This window comes from Rhinolophus sinicus, linkage group LG18 (assembly GCF_036562045.2).
Source record: "Rhinolophus sinicus isolate RSC01 linkage group LG18, ASM3656204v1, whole genome shotgun sequence".
Classification (NCBI taxonomy): domain Eukaryota; kingdom Metazoa; phylum Chordata; class Mammalia; order Chiroptera; family Rhinolophidae; genus Rhinolophus; species Rhinolophus sinicus.
Window position 1 is genome coordinate 2182866 of NC_133767.1, and position 27051 is coordinate 2209916.

The following is a 27051-nucleotide window of genomic DNA, read 5'->3' on the forward strand; positions in this document are numbered from 1 at the left end:
GGAGGCTAGTGGAAGTTTCCAACATGGAAACTTCCATGTCACCCTCCTTGCAGTCCAGTAGCCTCTCCCTACTGTGCCTGGTGTCCCAGCTTCTGCCGGGTGAGAGGCAGCTGGCTGGCTCCACAGGGAAGGTAAGCGGGTCTAGCAGTTTGATGCTATATTTCAACTGACCCTAGTTTTAGCCCCTCTCACTCCCCCTTCCAGAGGTTCCTCAGCCTTTTGGGGGTTCTTCAGTGATGACAACTGGGTTTGTGCTCAGATTTCCCTACTGCTCACCGAGGATCCAGCCTTCTTGGATCTGCTAATTCAATTACAGCCCATCCGCTTTCCAGCACTCCCATCACAGCCCATCCGCTTTCCAGCACCCCAAATTTTGTTGCTGTTGTCACTTCTTCCTCGTCCTCTTGGGCTTATGCCATTAACACAATCTCTTTCTTGTCACTTCAGTGAGGACTTATGAGCATGGACCTAAATAAGTGTGTTCAATCTACCCTCATAGCTATGCCAATGTTCAAATTTCTTAAAATGAAAAAACCACCAGCTTGAAACCAAATGACAGTACCAACAGCCAAGATTTTCTTAGGCTCTGGGTCACAAAGCATCTTTAACATGCATTATCTTCTTTGAAGCCAAAGACAACTCTGTAAAGATTATTCTTTCTGGTCTATAGAAAAATCAAGAAAAAAGAGGTTTTCACCTACTAAAGCAGAGGTCCAGCACCCTGGCCAAATCTGGAAGGGCTTTTAAAAAACTCAGGACTGATCAGAACTGTTAAAAATCAAGAAGACCTTGCATTACAAAACCCAATTTTCAGCAGCTCTTGAAAAATCAGAAAATGGGGCAACACTGGCACCCCCCGCCCCTACCCGTGGATGTGAACCATAGTTGCCCCTTCCAGATGGAGCCCTCCAGTTCACCTCTGCCTCCAGCCAGCAGCTCCACTCTTAGGCGACCGGGAAACATTTGAATTTGAGACCACAAAGAAAGAAACCACTTTATTTGGAAACACGAAATAGAACTTAATACATATACAAAGGTAAATCTGTAACGCAAGTCGCAAGTCACTTCTCGGGGTCCCACCTGGTGTCCACCTTGTCTAGATGCCCCAGAGACCGGAAGCACGAGTAACGGACACAAATCCACGCAGAGAAAATGCACGTTTTGTCTGCTTTCCCCACCAGCTGCACATACTTGTGTAAACACTTGTGCGTTTGTACCACATGCCCAGTACTGCAAACAAATGTGTGGGGATGACAGGAAGTGCAGTCACTAAGTAGCAACAAGGGTAGTTATGCTGGATGGTCATTTCCCAGGGTGCCTCGGGGGAGGGGGAGGAAGGGGAGTGTTCAGACACGCTGGGGTTTGGGATTTCTTTCCTTCGGACATCCATAAAGCCTTCTTCTTCTAACCGGGAGCAAAACTGAAAGGGCCATAACAGTCCCGTTGAAATTTTATTTCCAGGATCTTTGGCGTAAGAACAGCTCTCGAAGCCTAGCTCCCGCTGGGCCGCTCACCGGTAGCATCTCTGTGGAAGACCCTACCGCCCAGAACCGCAGCTTCTCCACCCTGTGACTGGAGGTCCCCGATGACGCCCCAACTCTGCTTATCTCCTGGACCATCCCCTGCTTCTTGTACTTGAAGACAGTCTCTGATGTCCTCCCAGTTGGGCTGGAATGTCCTGGGTTGTTTTGTTTTGGGCACGTTCAGCATTTGTGGAAAAAAATGCCCTAACCAGCTTTAGAAGGCACAAAACTAGGTTCTGAAGGTGGAGGTTGCTCTTCTCAACAGCCTGCAGATCCTTTTACTCTCAGGAAGCATTTGCTTACCTGTCTACAGACAGCCATTGCAGCCCCCTGCTGGCGGGAAGGCCCAGTGGGTGGCTGGGTGACTGCAGCTGCAGGGGGGCTGGCTCCAGCCAATGCAGACAAGGCATCATTAACTGGGTGGAGGGGCCAGAGCTGCAAAGAGTGGGTGCGGGGACTGGGCCTGCCTCTCCATTTGTCCCCACATTTCCTGAGCACCTGTTCTGTGCCAGGCACTGGGTGTCTGAGCCCTAGAGGCCGGAAAACTGAGAGAGCTCTTACCCAAAGCTGATACAGTAGCTCTCAGTTGAGGATTAGAGCAGGGTTGGAACACTACAACCCAGGCAGGCCACCTGCTTTTGAAATCGAGTTTTACTGGCACACCAGCCACACTGATGTGACAACAGCAGGTGTAGCAGCTGCAAAGCCCATATGGCCGCACAGCCTAAAACATTTACTATCTGGCCCTTTACAAAAAAGTATGCCAGTTCCTGTATTAGAGAGAAGCATTGACACATAACTAAAAAATGAGATCGGTGTTCAGGGAACAAAAATTACTGGCATAGTGAAGTCTCAGAGGGAGGTGGCTGCCTGAAGTAAGAATGGTGACAAAAAAGCATGAGTTCTACGAGGTTTGATCACTTTGCAGAGAAAAGTCACAATGAAGTTGCTTCTGACTTACAGCGATCATTTGCAATTTAACTCTATGTACTGGATCAAAACGCATAAACAAAAAACGATTACCTGATCTGGGGCAAATGGAAAGAGAATGATCAGCTCCCGCTTCTGGAGTAAACTGGTTGTAATGAGTTCACACACGAACGGAGGGAGTTAGTCATTTCTAGGCCCTGATACCGGTTTTTCAAAGGTCATTTGGACACCAAGGTCATTTGGACTCCCCTTGAGTTTTCCTTGAGGGCACACTCTGGACTTTGGAACTTAATGCTTACACAGGTTCAAGAGCCCACAGAACTTAACACTAACGTTTTAGTAAGCAGATAAGAATGGTTTGTATGCCACACTCTGCTTGCTTATGTTTTGATTTTTAAACAAAGAAAGAGAGGCTGCTTAATCGCTAGGGGTTGAGGGAAGCAGTCTGTTTTCTTTGCTACTTGAACCACCAGCTGAAATCATACTGATGTTAAATCTGAATTCCTTTTAAAGGAAATGCTCATTATGTACAGTTAGCCATAGCCTGGCCCTGGAGAAACTACTAGAATTAATGATTGTTTACGGTTCCTGCCCTCTCATTCTCAAACATCTTAAAAAAATCTCAAGGGGCTGCTGCAAATTACAAGAAAATCAACCTCACTTTGAGCAGAAAATGCCAAGGACGAGAGCTGGGAAGCAGATGCCACAAAAGAACACCGATGCTAAGAAAATGGGGAGAAATCCTGGACACAGGGTACTTCAGTCACACTGTGGACGCTGCCACTAGGGTGCAGAGGACACATTCACTGGGAGGCCAGGCTTCCATATACCCAGCCACTGTCCTTGCATGTCAGGCTCGAGGTACACTCACGTCCACACCAGCTGACGGAGGGCACAGAGGTAGTAAATGTGTGCACACAGACGCCGAGCCTGTTTTGAAAAGCCCACTGCAGAAAGCATGCCCACAAGTGGAATTTGGCTGCATTCCGGGAAATCAGTTGCATTTCGGGAAGGAAATGAAAGTAAAGGAGAGAAAACAGTCGTAGTGTGGGCCCTCCCTACCTCTTGGCAGAAGGGGGCCCGGGTGCTGTACCATCTCAGGTTCACAGCCAGTGCCACGCACGCTTCCAGGTGCTCTGGAAGGAAGGCTTTGCATTAAGTCGTGGCAACACATACCCATGGAAGGTTCCCAGGCAGCTCTTCATTCGCCACCCGACTCAGGAAACACAAGCTCTGCAGACCCGTGATTTCAATTTCAGCCTGAAAAGGCTGCTGAGCAAAAGCCCTAATATTTTCCAACGAAGGCAGAAAAGCACTTTCCTTACACCTCGTGACAAAACACCACCAAAAGAACCTCAGAATGCTTTGTTGGTTCATTAGACTGCTTTTTCAATCCCCACACCCCCCAAAATTCTGCCCTAGGGGGACAGCTGTAGAATTTCTGCTGGTAGCAAAGACATTTTCAAGAGTCAAAAAATGACACACAGAAGTTGATTTACAACATAGTAAAAAACACGTCCCCTTCCCCTGCCAAAAAAACCCCTAAATAAGTCAGTAAGTCTTTCCCGCCCCCTCTAGCCCTTTTGCTCGAGACTGGCCGGCCGTGATTCTCCCGCGGAGTTACTCCTGCATCTGGGCCCAGGCCTCCTCCGCCTTCTGGTAGTACTGGTTGGCCAGCCGGCCCTTCATGGCTTCCATCGCTGCCTCGGCTGCCTGGCTGTACAAGTCGCCTGAAAGACAGCAGAGTGGGGCACAAACAGCTGAACCACCCGTGGTGTTCGCCACTCTGGGGCCTCACACCCGTCCCCGGAGTGTGAGACCAAACTACTCCCAAAACTACTCCTATACTCTCTCCCTCCAGATGAGCTGGGTGAGGCTCTATGTGGTCACGTGATCCAAGCCTGGCCAATCAAAGCATCCTCCCCATTTCCCACCAGGCCGCAGGGATTGGCCCAGACTTAGGCATAGCCAATCAGAGTAAGCCATCTCAATGAGCACAGTGATTGGCTTAAGGGTGAGTGGGTGATTCCATCTGAGCCAATCAGAGTAAGGCTGAGGACTTTTGCAGAACTAATTGGGAATTGTGGAAAAGTAGAGGAAATAAAGATTTTCAACAGCCTCATGTCAGTTCTGGACAGGTCTGGCCACCAAATGAATTTGTGCAACCTAGACAAAAAAATTTGGTTTTCAGAGCTTTTCAGATTTAGAAATTTCAAAAACGGGATTATAGAGTTGCATTATTTGCTTAATTTTTTAATATAATCTTAAAAAATAACTTTTTTTAAAGATTATATCATCCTGTACCTGTGACATCAGTTCAGTATGTTTATTATGTAACAGAAAAGAATATATATTATGTGTGTGTCACCTGATGGATGAACAAAAATGATATATCTGTACAATGGAATATTATTTGGCAATAAAAAGGAACGAAGTACTAACTTGCTACAACATAGATAAACCTTGAAAGTATTACGTTAAGTGAAAGAAGCCAGACACAAAAGGCCACATATTGTATGATTCCATCTATAGGAAATGTCAGGAAAGTAAACCCACTAAGACAGAAAGTAGGCAGCCAGGATGGAGGGAGAGGGAAATAAGAAGTCACTGCTAACAGGTACCAGGTTTCTTTTTGCTGTGATGGAAATATTCTGGAATTAGAGAGTGGTGATGGTCACACAACATTGTGACTATATAAACCCCGCTGAACTGTACACTTTAAAATGGTGAATTTTATGTTATGAAAATGCCCACTCAATTTTTTAAATTGCAAAACACAGAAGAAGAAAAAAACCGAACCCCCCGATATACAGCCATTAAAATGAAAATGTTCATCCGCACACCAGTTACATGAAGCCCGTCCCGAGCCAGCACCAGATGGGTGTCCAGCGTGGCAGAACAGAGGGCCCCCCCAGCACCCAAAGAAGACACTCAGCCTTTACCTTGCCGTAGTTCCCAGTGGGACAGGAATGGCGTTCCCCCGGGGCCAGCCCCCCCCCCCGCAGGGGCACGCCTGCGCAGACCCACCTGATCTCTGAGGGTCCTTCGCCAGCCCGCAGCCGCCCGTGAACAGCATCTCGGCCTCCCTGGCGAGCAGCGCGTACCGGGGCTCGTCTTGCATCCCGTCATACTCACCGCCCTCGTCACAGTCTGTCATCTCCAGGGCGGTGCTGTACCAGTGCAGAGCCTCCGGCCAGTCTCGGGACCTTGCCAGGAGATAGCGGAAAAGAGGGAGGTGACCATGGCAACAGGGCTGGAAGGAGGCGGCTTATCGGCAGGAGAAGCAACTCCGAGATGCCAGCGGGGCCACACCTGTGACCCAGGACCCACAGTACCCAATGCCATCACATCTAAGGGGCCTCATTCACACTGTAGATTTGCACAGTTATTGAGACAGCAGTCTTTAGCTTTCCCTAACACAATCGGTATATTACAACAATTTTCCAACAAAGGGAAAGAGAGCATCTTGAAAGGGGGTGGCATTTTCCCAGTTCGCACAAAATCACGCTATGGCCAGCATGCGCAGTGGCTGGCACCCCAATCGATCTGCCCTGTGACTCGGGTTGCAGGGGTGGCGGGTGGGGGACCCTTCGCGGAGGCCTTCAGCACATCTGAGTTGACAGCAATCTCGTGCCCCATCGCATGCTCTGCCCGTGTTGGCCAGCTCTGGCTCCCCTTCAGCTTGATGCCAGGTTTCCCCAGGAAGAACTGGCCTCCCTCTTTGCCTGTGGCCCTCTAGCCTCAGCTCTCTCCTGCTGCAGCACGTGAACAGCCAAACCACCCAGGGTAGACAAACATGCCACCCAAATCTCAACAACACACAATACAGAGCAAACGGCGTCCTGTGTGTTACCCAGCGTGAGTCACTATTTATAGCACATCAGGAATGAGCAAAGCCAGGCGCAGGTAAGAAGGTCTACGGGTGAAACGTGCCAGAAGCGACAGCTGTCATCACGTGCTAGCCTGCCCTCCAAGGCCCCACCCGACCTGACTCCGCCCTGCTCACGGCCCCCCTCCCCCACTCCCCATGCCAGGCTTTCTGTTCCGGAACAGGCCGGTTCCTGTCTGCTCCGTGGCCCTTGCACCAGCTGCTCCCTCAGCTTGGAACGGTCTTTCACCAACTCCTTCCATGCCTGGCTCCTCGTCCCTCCAACCCCAGCTTATACGTCAGCTCCTCAGAGCTGCTGTCCCCACACACCCTGTATCTCACAACTATCCCAAGCTGTAATTCTCCTGTTTACTCCCTCCCTGTTTATTATGGTTTCCCCACTACAACGGAAGGCAGGGACCAATAAATGTAAATGAGTGGCTGAATGGGCTGGCATTCGGGAGTGACTTTGGCTCCACTTTATTCTATTTAAAAAAAAAAAAGGGGGAACTATCTGAAAATTATCAGTGACACGTGACATACCTAACAAGCTAGGGTTTGAACACGTGACTGGAAGCCGCTCAGCTAGATCACCTCGCCCTTTCAGCTCTGACCCTCCCCAGTCTCGAAGGGCAGAGCACAACTGCCCCCAAATATTAAATGGGAAACCGGGGAAAGGGCCCAGTGTCCCCTGCCCACTCCACTCAACTGCACACCCAGTGGGAGGGTGCCCACCCTGCTTACAATTGCCGATGACTCTTCCTTTCCCTGGTAGATGGTAACTTCTGAGGCGGATGACACGCTTTCAGTGCAAATTTGGGCCTACGTGGGACCTGCCTTACCCATAATCAGCCTTTAAATAATGCTCCCTAAATGGAAGAGGCTGGCGCGGCTTGGAATGAGGGAGAATAGCAAAATGACTATAGCAGCAGCTGTAACAGAAAACTGATAGATTGAAGTACATAAATATAAAAAAATCGGCACACCCCCAAACCCAGTAAGTATTAGTCACTGAGCGGTCTATGTCCTGTCTCCTACCCACCCCCTCCCAGCTACGGTAGCTATCTCTGGGGGAAAAAAAAAATTTTAAGCCAACTCATATGCCAAAGAGTTAACAGCCTTAATAACATACAAAAAAATTCTTACAAACCAGCAACAAAGAACTGTCGTCTCAAATAAAAAGCAGACAAAGGACATGAAAACACATGAAGCGAAGGTTTTTGAAGGACCACAGGTTCTGACATTCAGCGCCAGCTCCAGCACCTCCCGCCCAGGCCACGCTTCCCACTGCACTCACTGCGCACCATACATGCTGGCATTTCACCTGACCATCTTTTGTTTACCTCCCCTCTGTGTCAGCACAGCTCTGAGTCCAGTAAGAAGTGAGCCAGTAGACAGTCCACTGGAGGAGCAGTGAGAAGACCTAGCTTTTGGCTCTGCCACTTACTAGCTTGGGCAAGTCCCTTCACTTCTCAGAACGACAGTTTATTCATCTGTACAATGGGACCAAACGTGCCTTCCCCGTCTGTGTCAAAGAGATGTGTCAGTTCGTTCATCCAAACAACTACTGAGCCAGGTGCTGCACGAGGCACTGGGACCACAGACATACAGACACGGTATTCTTGCTCCCCCTGAAACAGAACCCCCAACGTGACCGTGTGGTCCCAACAGAAGGGAGCTGTACCACTACACAGCAGGTACCCGATAAAATGTTACACGACACGTAATACAGACAGGTCATGTATCCAGATGCTTTAGACCCTGAGAGCTTGATAAGGCAGAGCTTGACTTTCCTTCTAGACCCAGTGACAGAGACCTTGACCCCGAGAGGAGGGAACTGCCAGGCTACTACAGCTCTCCCATGAATGTGCACAGCCCGAGCCCTCCCAGAAAGCCCCAGGTGCCTGACAACAGCAGGGGGCAGCCAACAACCACGGAGTAGGATGCAGGTTCTAGAAACTGAGGCCAGGGAGGTAAAATAACTCAGGGGAGCCGAGCTTGGAACCCAGGTCTGTGCTGATGATACTGGAGGGGATGCTCCCACCTGCAGCCAGGGTCCCACCAGCTCCACCTGAGTGATGCCCACAGTACCTGTCGGGGCTGAGGTTCTGGCTGGTGTCAAAAGCTCGTGCCACCAGGATCATGGACTGTCTGTCGCCAGCTTCAGCTGCCTTCAGTAAGTAATCAAATCCTTTGGTTTTATTTTCTTCTGTCTCCTGTCAATTCCAACCAGAGACGGGGAGAGAAAAGGGAGTGAGGTTTGCACGGGAGGGGCCGCCAGGGTCTCACTAATCAATTATCTCCCTGTTTCTTGAATTGTTTGGAGAGCTCCGGGCTGGGGCGGCTGTAGAATTGCACATGGTGAGAAAGATAACGGGGCTAGTGCTTGTGGCAAAGAGCTCCTTGGGGGTTCCCATCAGGAGGGAGAAAGGGACGCTTGGCTCACCCTGCTCTCCCCTTCCGTCTGCTCTGATTCCTTCCTGCCTCCAACAGGATTCCCTGCTTCTATTCTTTTTATTGAGCTATTATTCACACACCATACAATTCACCCATTTAAAGAACACCACTCAGTAGTTTTTAGTATATTCACAGAATGTACAACTATCAGCATAATCAAGTTCAGAATATTTCCATTAAGTCAAAAAGAAACCAAACGCTGTACCCCAGACTGTCACCTCCCAGTCGCCCGACCCCACACAGCCGTGGGAAACCACCAACCTATTCTGGACATTTTATATAAATGTCCTTATACAATATGGGACTGGCTTCTTTCACTTAGCACCCCGTTTTCAAGGTTCCTTTATGTCACTGCATGGACCAGTGTTTCCTTCTTTTTGAAGGGCCACACACCATTCTATTGTATGGATGTTTCACAGTCTGTTTATCTGTTCACCGGTCATTGCTGATGGACGTTTGGCTTGTTTCTACTTCTGGGTTATTGTGAAAGCTGCTGCTGTGAGCATTGGTGGGCAGGTTTTTGTGTGGATGCCTCTATTCTTGAGGGTATATCCCTGGGAGTGGGACTGCTGAGTCACAGGTAGCTCTGCATTTAGCCTTAGGAGGAGCTGTCCCGCTCTTTCCCACTGTGGCTGCACCACTGCACACCCAGCCAGCTTCCGTTCTGCTCCCCTAAGACCCATCCCACAGCAACAGCCGGAGACACACCTTTACAGCCCACGTCAGCACCCATCACTCTCTCAAAGGTGCCCCAAGACTTCCTACCTTACTCAGTGGCAAACGCAAAGCCCTCATGTCAGTCTAGAGGGTCCTTCTCAACCTTCAGGCTTCAAGCAATGCAGCAGGGACTACCCTGTCTCCCTTCTCGCCCGCTGCGTGCCAGGCTCTATTCTTGCCTCTAGGGGCGCTGCAAGAACCAACTATCTGGAAGCCTGCGCTGACCCCCGGGGACCCCAATCTGGGCCTTTCTTCATGTGTTTCCACCAGTACCTTCTGCTTCTCCCATCACACCAGGTCGTACTGCCTGGAAATGTGACTGTCACTTCCCAGCCATTCCCAAGGGCACAGATCGATTCTACCAGTTTCAACCAACCGATAAGCGCCTGGCTCCAAACTGATGCCCAGGAAATGTCTGTGGCATGCATACGCCTCCAGGATGGGGAGCATGGCGGGCTGGGGGACGCCCCTCTCACCTTCACAGAGACGTCAGCCAGGATGTGGTGGGGCAGCTGCGAGTACATGAGTCCCAGGCCCACGATGGCCTCCAGCTCACCCAGGTTGGCGGCGAGCTCCAGGTGGAAAACGGCTGATTCGCGGTCCCAGTCATCATCCTTCTCGCAGAAGCGCCCGCCCTCGTGGTAACGCACCATGGCCAGATGGACCTGCCACACAGAGCTGGGTGTTGGCCCGCGGTCTGGGAGGCCGCAGCCGCACCCCAGGGCCCCCAGCCAGCCTGCGGGAGGAAGCGATTAGCGGAGAGGCAAGAGCTGGGGGACGTGGGGTCGTGCAGAGGGCTCTGAAACGGGCATCTGCGATACCTTCCCCAAAATGGACTTCCCGATTTTCTTTTCAAGGTCCAGAGCATTAAGCCTTTCCAATTCCGGGGCCACGGCCGAAGGCCTCGGCAAGTGGAGGCGGGAGGAGTTGAGGAGATTCCACTTCTCCACACAGACCTGAAGGGAGAGAGCCGGAGAAGCCAGGGACTGGGGACTGACGTGCTGCCCCGCTGTCAGCCTGGCTGGCAAGGCAGGGAGTGGACCCTTAGGGTGTCAAGTGTTCTTGCACAAACACGGCACGATCCATTTCTAGTCACTCAAATTCTGTCCGCTTGTGGGCGAAGGGACAGCAACAGGACACAAAGGCCAGCAGAACGGAGCACAGCAGTTCAAAGAAGCATTTCCCCTTGTTTATCAACCTCGGTGGGGGTGGGGAGTTTGGACCCTAAGCCCCCACTGGCCAGAGCCCCACACAAGGCACCGGAAGAGTCTGACTTCAGACTCTGCAGCAAATCCACCTGCTTTCCTCTGGGCCTCAACTGGGTGCTTCTGGGAATGTCTCCCAGCTAAAGACAAGACACCCTGTCAAGGTTCTCGCAGGACAGAACCAGGCAGCTGGGTGTGCGCTGAACATCCCACAATGCACAGCACAGCCCCACAACAAAGAACGACCCAGCCCGGAATGAACCCAGCCCCACGCCATGCTGAGGCCTGATGGAGAAACACTGCCCGGGGAACAGTCTGTCCTAGAGGGAGGAGTCACGCCCGCTGCGGTGATCAGGGGAGGCTCCTGGAGGCGGTGCCCCCGGGTCCAGCGTGGGAGAGCAGGCGGGCTCTGAGGAGACAGAACCGCAGCGGGAGGAAGGGCCTTGCAGGTGGGAGAGAGACTTGCCTTCGCAAGGGCCGGAAGGTGAGAGGCTGAAGGGTGTGTCAGAGTCAGCTAGAGAAGAGCATAGCGTTCCTGAGGGAGCACGGGTCTTTCCCACACCTGCCTGCTGATATTGACCACCTGGGATCCTGTTAGAAACACTAGCCAGGTAAGCTGTGGAGGGTTGCTGAAGCCCCCCGTTTTCTCCTACGTAAAATGGGGATAACATCGGCCTGTCTCACTGGGTGGCTGCAGGAAGTAAAGGAACACTGCACGGCGTTTACGTGGGCACGGCTTTCACGCGTGAGCTGTGGCTGTTGTGACCTCCCCTCCAGGATGGGCCATCCTGGTCATCTCCGATCCTCCCCACAGATCTCCCAGCGTCCCACCCAGGGCAGGGGCTCTAAAAGGATTTGCCAAGGGGACTGGCTCCTTTGCAAAACCTTCCTTAAGGAGATGTGTGAGGCGCCCGGGCAGGCTGCAGTGATGTGAGGGAGGGGACAGAAGCAGAGCCCGGAAACGGCAAGCACACAGCCACGACAGGGTTCCTCGGGGAGCATTACCCGTCCGCAGCTGCCCAGGCTGTCTTCGTCCGACTCGTACGTGTGGTTACCATTCGAGTGGCCCTGAGGGAGGCAGAGAATAGAGTGATCCAAACAGCAGCCTTTCCTCCTGGGAAACTGGACCAGCCCTCCAGGGAACCCTCCTCCTAAGGGACAGGGCCTGATCCCGGGAAAGCTGGAACACTGCCTGCCAAGCAGAGAGGATGCTGGGTAACAGGCAGGACTGATGTGCTAGTGTGGCCACAGCCTTCCTCTCACTGTCCCTGTGTGCACAGGAACGGACTCAGAGGCACAGGATCCCAGAAAACTGGGCCCCGATCCTTGCTCCAGCCAAAGCCCTCATTACGTCTTCACCTGCAGTAATGAAGCTGAGAGCAGAAGGCTCCCAGCAAGACGAGCCCTGATGCTCAGATGCCGGTACACAGCTAAACCTCTAACTGGCTGACACTGCCTGAGGTTACCCTCACCAGGACACGCCTGGGAGGTGCCTCAGAAACCTGCCCTCAGGTTTGAAGCCTCCCTCCCCACGCCTTGGATCTGGGCCCTCCCACCTGTACCAGTTCCATTCAGCCTATTACCCAGCATCCTCTCTGTTTAGCAACCAGAGATCCCAGCTTCTCTTTCAACCGTGCATCTAATCCCCCACACTTGTCCCCTTTACTGAACTTACTGGTCCCCATTCCCTTTTTATCTTCTGCCCTGCATTCGTCACTACCTGAAATGATCTTATCTATTAATTGAGTTGTTATGCTGTCACGACTCACTTCATCCCAGCCCCCGCCCCCCATCTTCCCAACAGAAGATGAGGCAACAGAAAACTCTGATGTCACTTCCTAGGGGTTCCTTACGTGTTCTCGGGGCTCTGGGTCATCCAGTTCACCCCGCTTCTCACTGGGGTATCCGCTGTCCCCACTGTCCTGTGGAGAGAAGATGACCATAGGGTCTCAGTGGCCCCTGGAGTACATAGTGGTGGTAATTTCCCAACATCCCAGACATGTGCTTTCTCTCCTCTGTCCCATCACCTCACCTAACATTCTCTTCCTCCTGCCCTTGCTGGTTGGGTGACAAGGGAGCGGTAAAAAGTAATAGCCAAGAGCTTGGGCTCTAAGGCCAGACTGCCTGGGCTCAAATCTGAGCTCTGTGAAGGCCAGCTGTGACCCCGGGCAACCGTTTACCCTCTGAGCTCTGGTTTCCTTCATTCTGGGGGTTCATTACAGCACCAATACCAAAGAGCTGTGAGGGGGAAATGAGGCGTTATACTCCGAGAGTGTGGGTCACAGTCCCAATATTGTTAACAGTGGCTCACCCATTTCACAGGCAGGAAAACAAAGGCGGGCTTAAGCAGGGTGAGCCAGTGACAAAAATGTAGCACTGGGAACAATATTTACTACAAGGAAGCCCTCTGCCCACACTGCACAGGTCACCTGGGCCTATTTCTTGTTCTAGATCTGAGTTCTGTTCAGAAAAGGAATCTCGTATTAATTTAGAATCTGTAACTTCAGTCATTTGTCTACCAAGGTTGAGTTCTGGCCATATCTGCGTGTCACTTGCATCACGATTCAGCTAACAGTTTCATTTTTTTTCCTTCTTTATTCTACAAAGTACATCAAGCACACAAATAAGACCCAAGAACACTAAGGTGAACTCCTGTGTACCCATCCCCCAGCTTTCTCAATTCTTAACATTAGGCCTTAGTCACTTTAGTTCTTTTATTTTTAAGAGGAACTAAAACATTATGTTAAAATTTAGACCTCTTGTGCAGCCCTCCCAGCCCATTCACGTCCCCTTCAGATAAAACCTCTGTCATGAATTCATACTTCTCACTTATTATTTTTCTTTAGATAAGCCATTTTATTTTACTTAAATATATTTTTAAAAGAAGCTTGGTATCAATAGCACAAATGTGACACCCAGGTCACTGCCCTAGACAGACAGGGGAGCCTTGCAAACTTGGACAGTGGAATCCTTGGCCCAGGAGCTTAAAGAGGCCTCTTAAAGAGGCCCCGCCCTTGTTTCTAGAAGCCTCCAGGCTGCCCTCCTACTCTTCCCCAGGCTGTCACTCTCCAGGCAGCCCCTTCCCTGCACCCACTGCCCGACCTGGGGCCCCCTGTCCCCACTCTGGAACTGAGCAATAGAAAACCCTGTGCAAACCCCAATAGCTCTGGGACCCTGGGCGAGGTAGCCAACCTCTTTAAACCTCAGTCTCCCCATCCGAGAAATGGGGGGGGGGGCTATCCACTCTGAGGTGGGGAACGGAAGCAAAGGAGAGCTGTACAGGGGGTGGGTTTGAGGCCAGATGGCCTGCGTTTCAATCCTGGCTCCATCACTGAGTGACCAGGAGCAAGTAACTTAACCTCTCTGTGCCTCAGTGTCCTCGTGTATCAACCAGGGATAATGAGAGTCCTGCCCCGGCCCGGCCGTGGCTAATATTGGGGGCAAGGAGCAGGTGGCTGATGGACAAATGGGAGACAGACTTTCCACCGTGCTACTCTTTCGTACCTTTTCCTCTTCAGCCATGACAATGGATGACCTATTCTGAAATTTCAAAATTTATGCTGATTCTAGAATAAAATTTATTATGAAAATAAACTGAAAAATAATATTGACCTCATAGGCTGTTGTGAGGATTCCCTGAGAGCACCTATCAAGCCCTTAGCAGTGTCTGCCCACAGCGACGATGCCACACATGTCAGCTAGTCTTATTTTCTGCCACTCAACAATTCTGAAAAGCAGTCAATAGTGAACTTGAACCTCTGAAGCCATCTGGGAGCACAGCTTCAAGGACCCTTGTGGTCTGCGCAAGTGTGAGATTTCTGCAGAGTCTGTTTGAAAACTTCCTGTCAATTTTTCATTTGATTCCATGATAGGTTCACCTGAATGCAAGTTGCATGCCTCCATTTTCTCACCACTGAGTCCCCCAGAGGCTGCAGGGAGCTGTACTGTTTCTCTGACCTGAGAGCATCACATCCAGATGTGCGAGTGACACATCTGGAGCCCAGCAGAGCCCCCTCCCTGAGACAACTGTCCACACATACATGGCCAAAGCAGCCCAGGGCTGAGCCCAGCGGGTAGCAGGTTGCATTGCTGCTGATCTGGTTCTCTCTTCTCTGACCACCTCTGGGGACTGGAGAGGACACGCTGCCTTGGGCAGAAGGCTGAGATTCATGTGCTCACACCCCCACCCTGTCCCCACGGCCCCGACGGTGCCCAGGGCAGACCCTTGCTGCCCACCTGCTCATCTGGGCAGCCCCTCAGCTCCCGCTGGGCGAGTCCGCCCGTCCCAGGCCTGCCCCACTGTCTGTCTCTACTCACCCGGGGAGTGTCCAAGGGGTCGTGATCTCGGGGAGGCATGGGATCGAGGTCGCTGAACACAGGCCAATCTGAGCAGGGAGGAAACGGGGATGATGTGCTGGCTCCACGACGGGGACAGGTCACAAGACCAGCCTACGGCCGAGCTCCCTGCACCTGCCACCAAGCTTTTACATTTTTAAAGAAAAGTGCAAGAAAGGGAGAAGAATGTTATCAGCACCTGGGGGTCTCCAGTCCTTCCTCCAGAACTTTCTCCGCGTCTGCCACTGGCCAGCGTGGGGCCCTGAGTAAGTGGTTGACCCTCTGTGCCTCGTCCTAATGCAAATGTGTGTGTGCAACGTGTTTGTGAACACGTGTGCCTGGCCCACAGTCGGCCCTCATGGGGTGCATTTGTGAAGGAGGAAAAGCCTTTTGTACATTTGGGGACCAGTGAGGAGCTACAAGTGGGGCGGGGTTCAGATGGCTTAAAAATCAGCCATTTCCTGGTGGTTCTCAGTCTCTGTCTCCTGCCTCGAGCTCCCATGAGCCAAATGTGGCTTATCTCGTTTTTAATATGGTTTTTAAGAATTTTTTTAATGCTTTTAAATGGTTGGAAAAAAATCAATAGTATTTGTGATAGGTGAAAATTATATGAAATTGAAAATTCAATGTCCACACTCGGAGCTTCACTGGCACACGGCCACACGCGCTTGTGTAAGCACTGCCTATGGTGGTCCTCAGGCTGGAAGCGCAGATGCTGCTGTTCCCTAAAGATACGACTGGTCTTTATTTGTTAGTGTCTTATTTAGAATGTCTGCACCATATAGTAATATTTCTAAGTGAGGTTTGAATAGTTTTCTTTTTCGCTGCTTTGTCAAGTTTTGCTAGTTCCATAAAACACCCTGGAAGTGTTTATTGCTTCTACAACAGGGGTTGTCTTTTTCCTCCGGACAGCCTGCATCCTGAACGTGTAATAATGGAACGTGCCCATAAAACCCTCTGGGTCATGAATCTTTTTGGGTAGCATGTCTGATTTCCTAACATTAAGTGAAACCCCGTTTCGCCGTGCTCTGCCTGCCTGGCGCCTGTCCCCTCCAATCACCAGGACCGGGACCAAACCATCACTCACGGAGGTGGTCCAGTTTCTGGCTGTGTGGTGTCGCTGAAGATGGGGAGGAAGGGAGCGAGTCGAAAGTCACGTCGCTCATGTTCTCATCTCCCGAGTTCTCTGAAAGGCGGAGGGGCAGGGGTGGCCGGCTCCCAGAGAGGGTCCTCACTCGGGGGCTCCCACACTTTTCCTCTGTCCCCCTCAAGATGGTCTTGGCTGATTGCTGGAGAAGTAACAGGGACACTCATGTCACATAGGTACCCTAGGGGGAATGGAGGACTCTTCCTGTTGTTGCCTCTTTTTCCCTTGAACCCTGAGGCCCTACGGTTCTTATCCATGCCGCTTAGGGACTAGTGGAAAATCTAAAAATAATCAGTGGGGATTAACCCGCAGGCCTCTGAGAAGGGCCATCTGGAACAGGAGCTCGAAGGGCCATCTGGCCAGCCTTCCCCAAAGTGCCGACCACATTCACCGCCCTGAGCTGGGGAATGCATGGCCAGGATCCCAAGCTGGTCTTTGCCGACATTCTCTGACGTCTGGTCCATGTGTGTGGTGGTGGTGTGGGGGGGGGCATGTCCTGGACACAGCGAGGTGCCCAGAGAGACAGGTCCAGTTCTAGTCCAGCCATTTGTCGACACAACACACACAGACACATGCAAACACACACACACCACACACCTCTCTTCCCTTCTCTACGCATCTGGTCTCCTCACTCTGGGCAGAGTGGGCCCCAGTCAAGCAGACCCCAGGTACTCCGGGGATCGGTGGGGCACTTGGGAAAGCTCTGTGCACAAATTTGGGGGTGGGGGGTGGGGCACAGATGGGACTGAGGTCCTCCAGCCCTTGTGCTCTGCAGTGAAGCGTGCAGGCCTGGGCCGCCCTCACACAGAAGCACGGGAGGGCCCCGGCTGGCTCACACTGGACACCCACCAGCATCTTGGTGTTCTGATTCACTGTGTCTTGCTCTCTTGGCGAAAGGTTGAAGGGCGTGAGGCCCATGCTCTCGCAAATCTGGTTGCAGGCATGGGAGTGGAAGAAGAGCGCCATCCCCCGGACACCTGTGGACAGAGAAGAAGTGTCAGGGGCGTGGTTTTGCTTTGTGACAGGGTTGGGCAGGGGTCAGAGGTGCCAGGCCCCCCTCTCCAGTCTTGGTTTGGCCCACACGCCGTCTGGGCATGTTTGTCTCAGGTGTACAAAGAGCTGAGATTTGAGGGAAGGGCGTGTGGTCTCCACGGGAACGGGCTGGCGTCCCCGCCTACCTAGGTTGCCATCTCCAAAGTCGGTGCCTTTCTCTGTGTGGATCTGCGGGTCGGTGTAGAGGTCACCCACACCCTGAATGTCCACCACAATCAGCTGATGGCCGGAGCGCTCAAACGTGAAGTGGCTGAAGGCCTGGGGTGGGGGACAGGAAGGAAACGGGGACCGCAAGAGACCAGGCTGTGGGCACACTGGCCAGCTGCTGCTTTGAGAGAGTGGGACACCCTAGCTCTGCCCACGGGGGTTTGTTTAGAGGAAAAGACAAACGAAGGAGCCCTGTTTAATTCGGCAGGGACCTCAGGTCACTGACAGCGCTGGCACAGGGTGACGGGAGTCCTGTTACAGAATCTCCTCTGGGATGCTCCACAGGGCTTGAAGGCCCTCTGGGGGCGAGACCCCACCCCACAGGGACCGTCCTGTCCAGGGGCCTCACCTGCGGCGTCAGGCGCACGTTGTCGTCACGGACGAAGCCTGAGTTGGAGTTGTACTTGATGTACTTGCCCTCAATATAGTGCTCCAGGTGGAAGAGGGGCTTGCCCGGCCTCTCCTTCAGCTCCACGACACACATCTGCATGATGTCCACCTGGTGGGAGGTGGGGTGCATCAGGTGGGGGGGGCCAGAGCACAGGGATTGAGAGGAGCCAACTGGCCGGGATCCCGATCTTACCAACTCCCAGAGGCAGAAACTGCTGACTGTCCCCAGAATCCATTGTCCCCTTTTCCTTTGAGAATGTAAACTCCTTGGGGTGGCCGGTTAGCTCAGCGGGTTAGAGCATGGTACTGGTAGCACCAAGGTTGCCTGTTGGATCCCCGCATGGGCCACTGTGAGGATGTAAACTCCTGCTATGGCCTGAATGTGTCCCCTCTCAGATTCGTATGTTGAAATCCCAACCCTAAAGAGTGATGGGGTTAGGAGGTGGGCCCTTTGGGAGGTGATTAGGTCACGAAGGAGGAACCCTTATGAATGGGGTTAGTGCCCTCATTAAAGGGACCCTACAGAGCTCCCTTGCTCCTTCCACCATGAGGACACAGGGAGAAGGTGCTGGCTATGAACCAGGAAGTGGGTCCTCAGCACAACACAACCATGCTGGTGCCTTGCTCTTGGGCTTCCCAGCCCAAAACTGTTTGGAGCCCAAAAAATTGCCCCAAAACTGTAAGCAACAAATTTCTGTTGTTCATAAGTTACCCAGTCCATGGTATTTTATTATAACAGTCCAAACAAACTAACAGAACCCACGTCTCTGAATTTTAACAAGATGCACAGCCATCCAGTAGGGATGACACTGCTCAGCTTCCCTTACAGCTAGGTGTGGTCATGTGACCCAACCCAGCCAATGAAATGCAAGTAACAGTGATGATGCAATTCCAGCCGACTCCCCTCTCTCTGGTCCCTTCCTAAGTCTGTAAGATGGACATCTGCCAGTGAGCCAGAACAGATCACGTGGTCCAGGACAACCCCAGGGGGATGGCAGAGCAACAAGACAGAAGGAACCAGGCCTCTGGATGACTTGAGGAAACGCACCAGCCCCCCAAGCCCCCCATCAATCGTGGGACTGTTAGATGAGAAAGAAACCATTTCACCTCACCACACATTTATGAGTCTGTCTGCTAAACAACTTAGCCTGGGCCTTACACTAATACTGTGAGTCTGGGCAAGTTATTTTATCTCTCCTACCTCAGTTTCTTCACCTATGGAATGGGGATCTCAGAGCTAGCATGAGGATGAAATCTATTGGTGCACGAAAGACTCTGTCAACGTTTGCTGATGTCATTATTATCAGCAGATATAATTCCAGAGTACTGCATACCAAACAGTAAACAGTGGTTCTCTCCCCGCATAAGGAACTGAGACATTCCTTGCTGAATTTTGCACCAAGTTTATGTTTAATTTTGTACACAGAAAAAAATGTGTAAGTACTGTGTCTGGTTTGTAAAGTGGGGTAGGGAAGAGCTGAGACTCTACCTTGTGCTGTTACAGAAAAACCCACCACAGCAGCCTGTTCCCCTCGATGCCACCACAACAGGAGCCAGGTCTGGGTTTCCCAAAGAAACGACCACCCAGGGAGCTGCTTGGCTAAGTCACTGGACAGGTGGACAACAGCTGCAGAGGCCAATGGCGCCCAGAGCTGGGGGCCGAGAACTGTCCCAAACTCGGCCTCAGTCCTGAGAACCATCAGCCCAAGGGCTGGCTCCCTCCCTAAGGGAAGCCTGCAGCTGGGCCACCTGCTCACTCAGAGGCAGTTGCAGGGGTGCAGGCACAAGGGGACATCCAGCTCCTCCTCAAACACCCACATTCCTCGCCATTAATTTCAATCACATTATTAGTTACTGAGCACGTCGGCGCTGATACAGACTAAACAAGACAGGAAGAGAGAGGCTACTAAAATATTAACTAAATGAACAAAACCCTTTCAAATAGCACTAACTACTCAAAAAAAAAAAAAAAAAAAAGGAGAAAGAAACCAGAACAGAATGACATTACACAGGGTGACAGAGGGTGACAGCGGTGGAAGGGCTACTTCATTTAGGGTGGTCTGGGTGGCCTCACTAAGCAGGTACCATTATGAGCTGAGACGTGAACTAAGAGAAGGAGCTCGCCATGAAAGGACGGAGGAGATGAGTGACGCAGGCCGGGGGCACAGTCAGGGCAAAGGCCCTGAGGCAGGAAAGGGCTTAGGGAGGAAGAAAAAGGGGACCAGGCTGGAATCTAACTAGCCAACGAGGTTACAGACCCCGAGGGTTAAGACTGGCCTCTTATGTCCACCCCATGTGCTCAAGGACCCTGCAAACAGAAGGTACTCAATAAATTCTGCTGTTTGTCTGGAAGTGTGGCACTCCCCAGGCACCCAGGAGACAGTGCCTTGTCTCTAATAGGTGCTCAAACAGTGGGAGAGCTGAGCTGTTGAATTTAGGCAGGGCAGAGGCCTGGAGCGTTGGTTCGCCAAATGCCCACAGGCAACAGGAAATTCTGCTTGGCCTCCTATCACTCAACACCATGGGGGCTCAAGTGAAGGAGCCAACTGGGCAGGAATTTGAAAGCCCATATTTAAGCCCAGGCTCCAACCTTGCCCATTTACGCAGGTCACTTAACCCTTCGGGTCCTGGGTTCCCCAGGGGTAGACAAGGTATCCATTCCCGTTCCTCCTCCTGCTTTTTCTTGGGAGCCACAATCTCAGTTCACATAGGCTGGGTAGAAGGAACCACATTCCTGTCTCTAACAATGGACACATGCCTCAGGCCTGCCCAATCTGCATATTCCCTCCCCCTGGACATTGTGATTGGCTCAGCGAAAGGCAGCTGGCCTCATCAGAGCCAATGAAACCCTGTCCTGAGACTTTTATCGGAACTGCTGGGAAAACAGGTGTTGTCCCTCCACCATGGTTTCTGAGAAGACAGAAAGTGAGCTTGCAGCTGATGGTGGCTGACATGCCACTACAAGTGGAGAAGCTGCCTGGGAATGACAGCAACACAGAAGAACAGTGAGGCCAGAGATGGGGAAAGGTTCCCAACAACCCACCCCAGCGCGTTCCTGCATCCAGCCGGTGGCCAGCACTATTTCTCAGTCCTGCCAGGCAATGAATTCCCTTTTTGGATTAAGCCCATTTGAGTGGGTTTCTGCCATTTGCAAACAAAACTCCTGACTATTAGACCCCACCTGTAAACGGAATGAAGACATTCCAACTCACCTTGAACAACCTCAGTGCTGTTTTTAGGAATAAAGCACTCTGCAAATAGAGCGCTTGGCCCACTGTACTTGATAAACGGTGGCTGCTATTATTGACTATTAAAGGAGGAAGGAACCCTATGATTTGTCTCCTGACACTGTCCCCGGCTGTCCTGATGGCAACAGGAGGCAGAGCGGGTGCCACACACCTGCTTGGGGGGCTTGTGCCGATTGTACTCCTCTCCCCAGAGCTTGGCCTCCATCTGTAGACGCACGTCCTCAAAGTATACGTCCCTGTCCACCAACTCAATGTAGCGCTTTGCCACGTAGTTGGAGGCCCCCTTCCACTGCTGGGTGTGCAGGAAGTTGGAGAGCTTCTTCCTGGGGGGAGAGGGAGGAGGGGACCCATCTGGGCACTTGGGTTCACAGGGACCCAGCCCTGCGTCCTCAGGACAGGGAGACCTGGCTCAGCCAGGAACAGGATGAGGGAGGTGGGAGGTGCTTCCACACTGCACTGCACCCTTCAGAGAGCTGGGCGGGGGCTTACAGGACATCAGTAAATGTCCCCTACTCCACATCCCTTGGCCTCCAAGGACCAGAGCAGACGTCAGTTGGACACTCCCTGTCCTCCCCAAGCCCATCCCCTCAGCCAGGGCTAATGTGTGATCCAAGGGAGACCAGATGGAGAGGACCATGAGCGACATACAAGAAGCAAAGGCCACTGTCTCTGCTTCTTGGCCAGAAAGGTCGTGACGTCCCTGCTCTCAGGAGCCTGGGGCAGTCTGGGCAGCACCCCCGAGAACGAGGCTGTCACTTACGTCCTGAAGCATTCCCTCATCGCACCACGGCCAAAGGGCTGAAAGACACCAGACAGATGGTTAGCAGTCCCCACGCCCCACCCGGAAGCAACCACGGGCGTCACCCGCCAAATGGGTACCGTGGACCTCATCTCAATCCCCAACTCCCGGGCCCTCCGTCCCCAGCACCGAAGCCTGAGAGAAGGCCTGGAGGCTGTGGGGATGGGAGACCACCTCGCTCCTCCACCTCCAGGGGGTGAAGATGTATGGGGGCAACAGGGTGGGGGGGAGATGGGGCATGTGAAGGGATGTGTTTGCAGGAGAAAACACATAAACAACGTAAATATCCACCAACAGTGTAACAGATACATCGTCAGGCTTATTTATTCACCTGGTGAAATACAGTAGAGCAATGAGAATGACCGAATTAGAGTTCCAGCAAACACATGTACGAACCTCAGACAAAATGGTGAGCAAAAGAAGACATACTGAAAATAATACTTTCTTTTGGTTCCATTGATATGAAATCCAAAAGGGGACAAAACTGAGCTGGGGAGACAGAATTCCGGGTGATGCTCACCCCTGGGGGTGAAGGAGGCGTGATGGCAGGTGCTGGTTACACGGTGTGTTCACTTTGTGCTGTTCTGAGCATGCGATACACTGAAGAAAGTTTCACAAGACCATCCTCCCCCTCTCTATGCAGGAAGCACTCTGTTTTCTAGCCCATTCCTTATTTTCAAAAGGCTGGTGGCAAGCCACTGAACTCATGTTACAACTCGGTGACGGGTGGGGACGTGTAATTTTTGATATATGTGTTTACAGTCAACTCATTTTTTACAACAATGCCAAAATCTTTTAATATATGACTAATATATGAAATATCCAGAAATGGGAAATCTACAGGGATGGAAGGTAGCTTAGTGGTTGCCCAGGGCTGGGAGCAGACGAGGAAACTGAGGACTGATTGTGAATAGGTGTCTACAGGGGTTTTTTTGCAGATGGTGAAATGTTCTGGAATCGATTGGAGTGACGGCTGCACAACTCCGTGACTAAAAACCACCGAACTGCATCCTTTACATGGGTATGTTGGATGGTATGTGAATTAACAGCTCAATAAAGCTGTTATAAAAAAATACACAATGCTATAAAAAAATTCCTCAAAGTTAAAAAAAATACAAGTGGGCATGGAAGAGAGGGGGCATGAATTGAAATGGGCTCGAGAAAAAGCCCCCACTCAGCGCCGCCCCCACGGGGCTCGGGGATCCGCTCACCTGAGACGCCATCTTGATGAGAACTTCATCTTCCAGCCACTCCCCGGTGACAGCGTTGTACCTGCAGAGACCAGAATGCCCCCCAGGGCACAGCGTCCACCACCTGCTCCCCTCACTGGTTGGCTAAAGGTGAAAGACCTTTCTGGGCTCCCCGCTGCCCTCGGGACCAAGCCCATCGGCCCAGGTGACCTCCTGGGTTGGTATGTGGACACTCTCCCTCCCTGCCTCCCTCCCAGGCCCCCACACACTGGCCTCTTTCCCCTTCCTCAAACGCAGCAGTGCCGTGTGTCCCCCCAAATGCACCATGTCCCCCCAGCACCCACTGCTGTGCTATGGGTGGGCTCCCCCACTGACTAAAACCCCAAAAAGGCAGACCCAGGTCTGTCTGTTCACTGTGTGGCCCGGGGCATGTGGATGCTTGAACAATGCATGCTGGACGAATGACCATGTAAATCAATGTCCTTATTATAGGCGGGCACGTCCCAGGACAGGAGGTGGCAGCACCCTTGACCTTGCCAGGTACCTGGGCCTTGCCTATAACTGGGTGAAGGCAGGGGTCGGGAGAGTCCTGCCTCTGAGTCCAGGAAAGGGGCTGCTGGATGCACAGCCAAGGCAGAGAGGGTTCCAGTACATTTCCGTCCCTCCGCTCCCAGGAGTCCTCTCTCCCAGAGCCAGTGTGGCCCTGGGGCTGGCGGGGCCCCAAATAGGTTTGCCTGGTAGGAAGTCCTTGGTTCAGTGCCTCTCTCGTCTAAAACCTCCCCCAGGGCTGAGGTGTTCTGAGCTCTAGAGGCCTCCCTGGCACCCCCGTGAGAACAGGCTCTTCAGAGCCTGAAGCCTCACCGAGGAAAAACATGCAGAAGCCTGGCAGGTTGCCTCCCCCACGCCCGGCAGGAGGAAGGTTTGCCAGAGCTGCAAACGCTGGCCTGTGCCAGGTACCATGCTCAATCAATCACAACGGTGATTATTATTACTATGTAGAGACCCAGGTAAAGCAAATCGTCTTCCCTCACCTTCAGATGAGACTGAAAACTGAGAGGCACCCAGAGGGGTGTGTGTGCACGTGTGCGTGTGCGTGTCTTATTTGTCCTTCACGACCACTGACGTCAGAGGTTCAGAGCTGCTCAGCACTCTGAGCGTCTGCTATGTGCTGGGGGCTTAAACGGAGCTCTTCAACCCACCTTGGCAGCAGCCCTGTGAGAAGGGTACAACTGCTGTGTCCACTTTCCAGATGGGAAAACTGAGGCTCAGAGAGGTGAAGTAACCTGCCTGAGAGCCAGGATTCAGAGCCAGGTTGGTTTCAACCTGAACCTTCCTCTTAACCAGAACCCTGCTCTTAACCAGCCTGCGTACAAGGCATGTGAATAGGAAATTTGCCCCAATAAAGGACCGGCTCACACCAGAGCGCTTTCAAAACCAAGAACAGAGGAAGCCCGTAATTTAGAAACCTCTGGAGGTTCTGGCCATCAATGTCTGCCCGCCTTCCACTGGCATCCAGGGCAGGTGAAGGGACACACTTTTGTTAGGAAATAAACAGTGGGGCCTGGTCCCTGGTCCCAGATCCCCACAGCTCTGGGATACACAGAGCCAGCCCAGCATGTGGGTCCTGCTTACCCAGGGACCTCTTGTGTGGCCTGGTGTCCTCAGCATGGAGGCCACGTGTCACCAGCCAGCCACCACACTGCCCTTACAAGCAGGAAGGAAGAGAGCCCTCCCCCTCCCCTGGGGGATCCCAGAATGTCGACCTCGGCTGCTAGCACAGACCCCAGAGCCCACCAGGAATGGGCGTGCAGTGTGGGGAGGGGATACACGCCGGGCTCACAGGCTGAGAGCAGGAAGACGTGGCAGAAAGGTGGAGCGGACTCAACTGTTTGTGCCAGCCTAGCACCCGCTCCCCTTCTTGTGGTAACGGCACCTCAGCTTTCCTATGTGGAACCACTATCCTCCATTCTCAGAATATGACTGGGGGGAGCTGCCCCCCAGCACCCTCTGGCTTGTGGCATGTGACCTGGCCCTGGCCAATGAGAGCAGCGCTCTCTGGTGCAAGGACTGAATCAGACATGGGCAGATAACCAAAGTCAGATCAACAAGATTCAAACATGGAAGTTTTGTGTAAATAACTTGAGAACGAAAAGAGCCTTTTCCATTGGGTGAGATGACATGTGGGGCTCCCAGGGGCCTTCTGTGCCACTGATATAAGAGAGTCTGTCTGAGGTCAAAGCCGAAAGCATCCCTGGAGCTGCTGGAACCAGCCATGCCTGAAGCCACATGCATGAACCACATATTCCCTTCTCTCCTTAACCCACTGGGAGTTGGGTTTGTCACTTGCATTTGAAACAGAGTTCTGACTAATTCAAAGACACTGGAACGAGACAGAAGGTTAGCTTATGACCTACCTGGGTGACCCTGGGCAAACCTCCCTCTCCCCTGGGGCAATTAAGGGAACTGAGTGTGTCAGCGTGGGTGATTCAGAGCTGGAGGGGTCCACAGAGGTCACAGGTTAAGGGGCAAGCTCTAGGGCAGGTCCATGAATCCTCTAACACTATGAGCAAAATGAGACCTAAGTGTGTGACTTTCCGAGACGGCCCTCATCAGATTCTCAAAGGGGTCCCAGTCCCAAATGCTTGTCACAACGGCTACTTCCGGCTTTACTTAATAAGTCAGCACATACAGAGAGCTTAAAACAGTGCCTGGCAAATGGAAGGTTCAATAAATAAGGGTCCCCCCTCATTACGACCGTTACCACCATCTGTATTATTGTATCAGTGGTGGTGTTTGGAGGGGGGTTTGTCTGTTTGGTTTTCATTCTTCTTCCTGGAAACACTCTCCTCCCTCTGCCTTTGCAAAGAGGAAATCCAGATGCCCCCCCCGCTCCCTGTTGCAAATCTTCCTGGTGTGCTGACCTCCACGCCCTTCCCTGTGGTGGCAACGGTGGGGGCCACGCGCAGAGATAATGAAGCCACCAGACGGAAGTAGCCTGCATCCCTGAGCTGCCCTGCAGAGCTGCTCAACCCTCAGCCAACTTCATCCGAGTGAGACACACACCTGGGTAGCACCAAGCCCCCGGGTTTGTCACTGCAGCACAGCTCAGCCTCACCTGGGAATACATACCGCCCAGGACCACATACCGTCCAGGACCACGGTGAGGACCGGATGACATAATGCATACACGGTGCCTGGAGCATAAATACTGGCTGATGTTATATTCTCTTGTCCTCGGTCCCCAAGGCTACTTGGGCTTCATGGACTGTGAGCAGAAGCGGGACCCATACCCCCAGGGACTCCATATAGCACCCCCAGACAAGCTGCTGACCTGTGACGCGTGGCACACTCTGTGGCGATGTCCTCCAGGTGAAACTCAGCCCAGGGGTCAGGCATGTGCTTGGCCTTCTGGATTGCGTGCTTCCAGGCTTCCTGCAGAGGGCAAAGGGTCAGACGGGCCCTGCCTCCTGCGGCCCTGCGACCTCCCAGGTGTCCCCACCTCTGCGGAGGCAGCCAGCATTGGTGCCAGAGAAATCCTCCCACCGAATGCCCTTTCGGGAGCACAGCCCCTGATAGACCCTATGGGCACAGCTCTCCTGAGGGCACAAGTGACATGTCTGAACTACGAAACCAAAGAAGGAACATACTATGCGTAAAAAAACACACACACCACTTGTAATAAAAAAATGTTGAAAATCAGATATCACCCCCCCACCCCCCTTGTTCAGATTGGCAAACAGTTTTACGACTGTTAACAGCGAGTGCTGGACAGCATGTGGGGAAATGGGTGCCTTCACCTATCGTCCATGGGTATTAACTTCTGCTAAGAGGTATCTGGTAATGGACGAAAATGCAAAAACGCATTCCTTTATTTTCACCCAGCAGTTCTACATCTAGGAATGTGTCCTCCAGAAGAGCAAACACAAGTGTGCAAACATATATGTACATGAGGTGTCACTACTGGTGAGTGTGCAAAACTGCA

General features: G+C 52.3%; 1 protein-coding gene across 3 annotated transcripts in view; it reads right to left on the reverse strand.

The window, feature by feature from the left end:
* Positions 1 to 980: 980 nt before the first annotated feature.
* EEF2K (eukaryotic elongation factor 2 kinase) overlaps positions 981 to 27051 on the reverse strand; it is a 53251-nt gene continuing 27180 nt past the window's right edge. For 2 of the 3 annotated variants that reach the window (XM_019751661.2, XM_019751662.2), the window contains 16 exons: positions 26401 to 26501; positions 23091 to 23151; positions 21841 to 21878; positions 21232 to 21403; positions 17792 to 17941; positions 17361 to 17493; positions 17032 to 17159; positions 16123 to 16324; positions 15018 to 15085; positions 12554 to 12622; positions 11706 to 11768; positions 10317 to 10451; positions 9972 to 10160; positions 8413 to 8537; positions 5481 to 5659; positions 981 to 4183 (listed from right to left, as the gene is read on the reverse strand). In XM_019751661.2, the coding sequence (XP_019607220.2) occupies positions 4074 to 4183; positions 5481 to 5659; positions 8413 to 8537; positions 9972 to 10160; positions 10317 to 10451; positions 11706 to 11768; positions 12554 to 12622; positions 15018 to 15085; positions 16123 to 16324; positions 17032 to 17159; positions 17361 to 17493; positions 17792 to 17941; positions 21232 to 21403; positions 21841 to 21878; positions 23091 to 23151; positions 26401 to 26501 (1923 nt within the window). In that variant the 3' untranslated portion in view covers positions 981 to 4073. The remainder of the gene's footprint in view (positions 4184 to 5480; positions 5660 to 8412; positions 8538 to 9971; positions 10161 to 10316; positions 10452 to 11705; positions 11769 to 12553; positions 12623 to 15017; positions 15086 to 16122; positions 16325 to 17031; positions 17160 to 17360; positions 17494 to 17791; positions 17942 to 21231; positions 21404 to 21840; positions 21879 to 23090; positions 23152 to 26400; positions 26502 to 27051) is intronic. The other variant, XM_019751663.2, reaches the window with a different exon arrangement.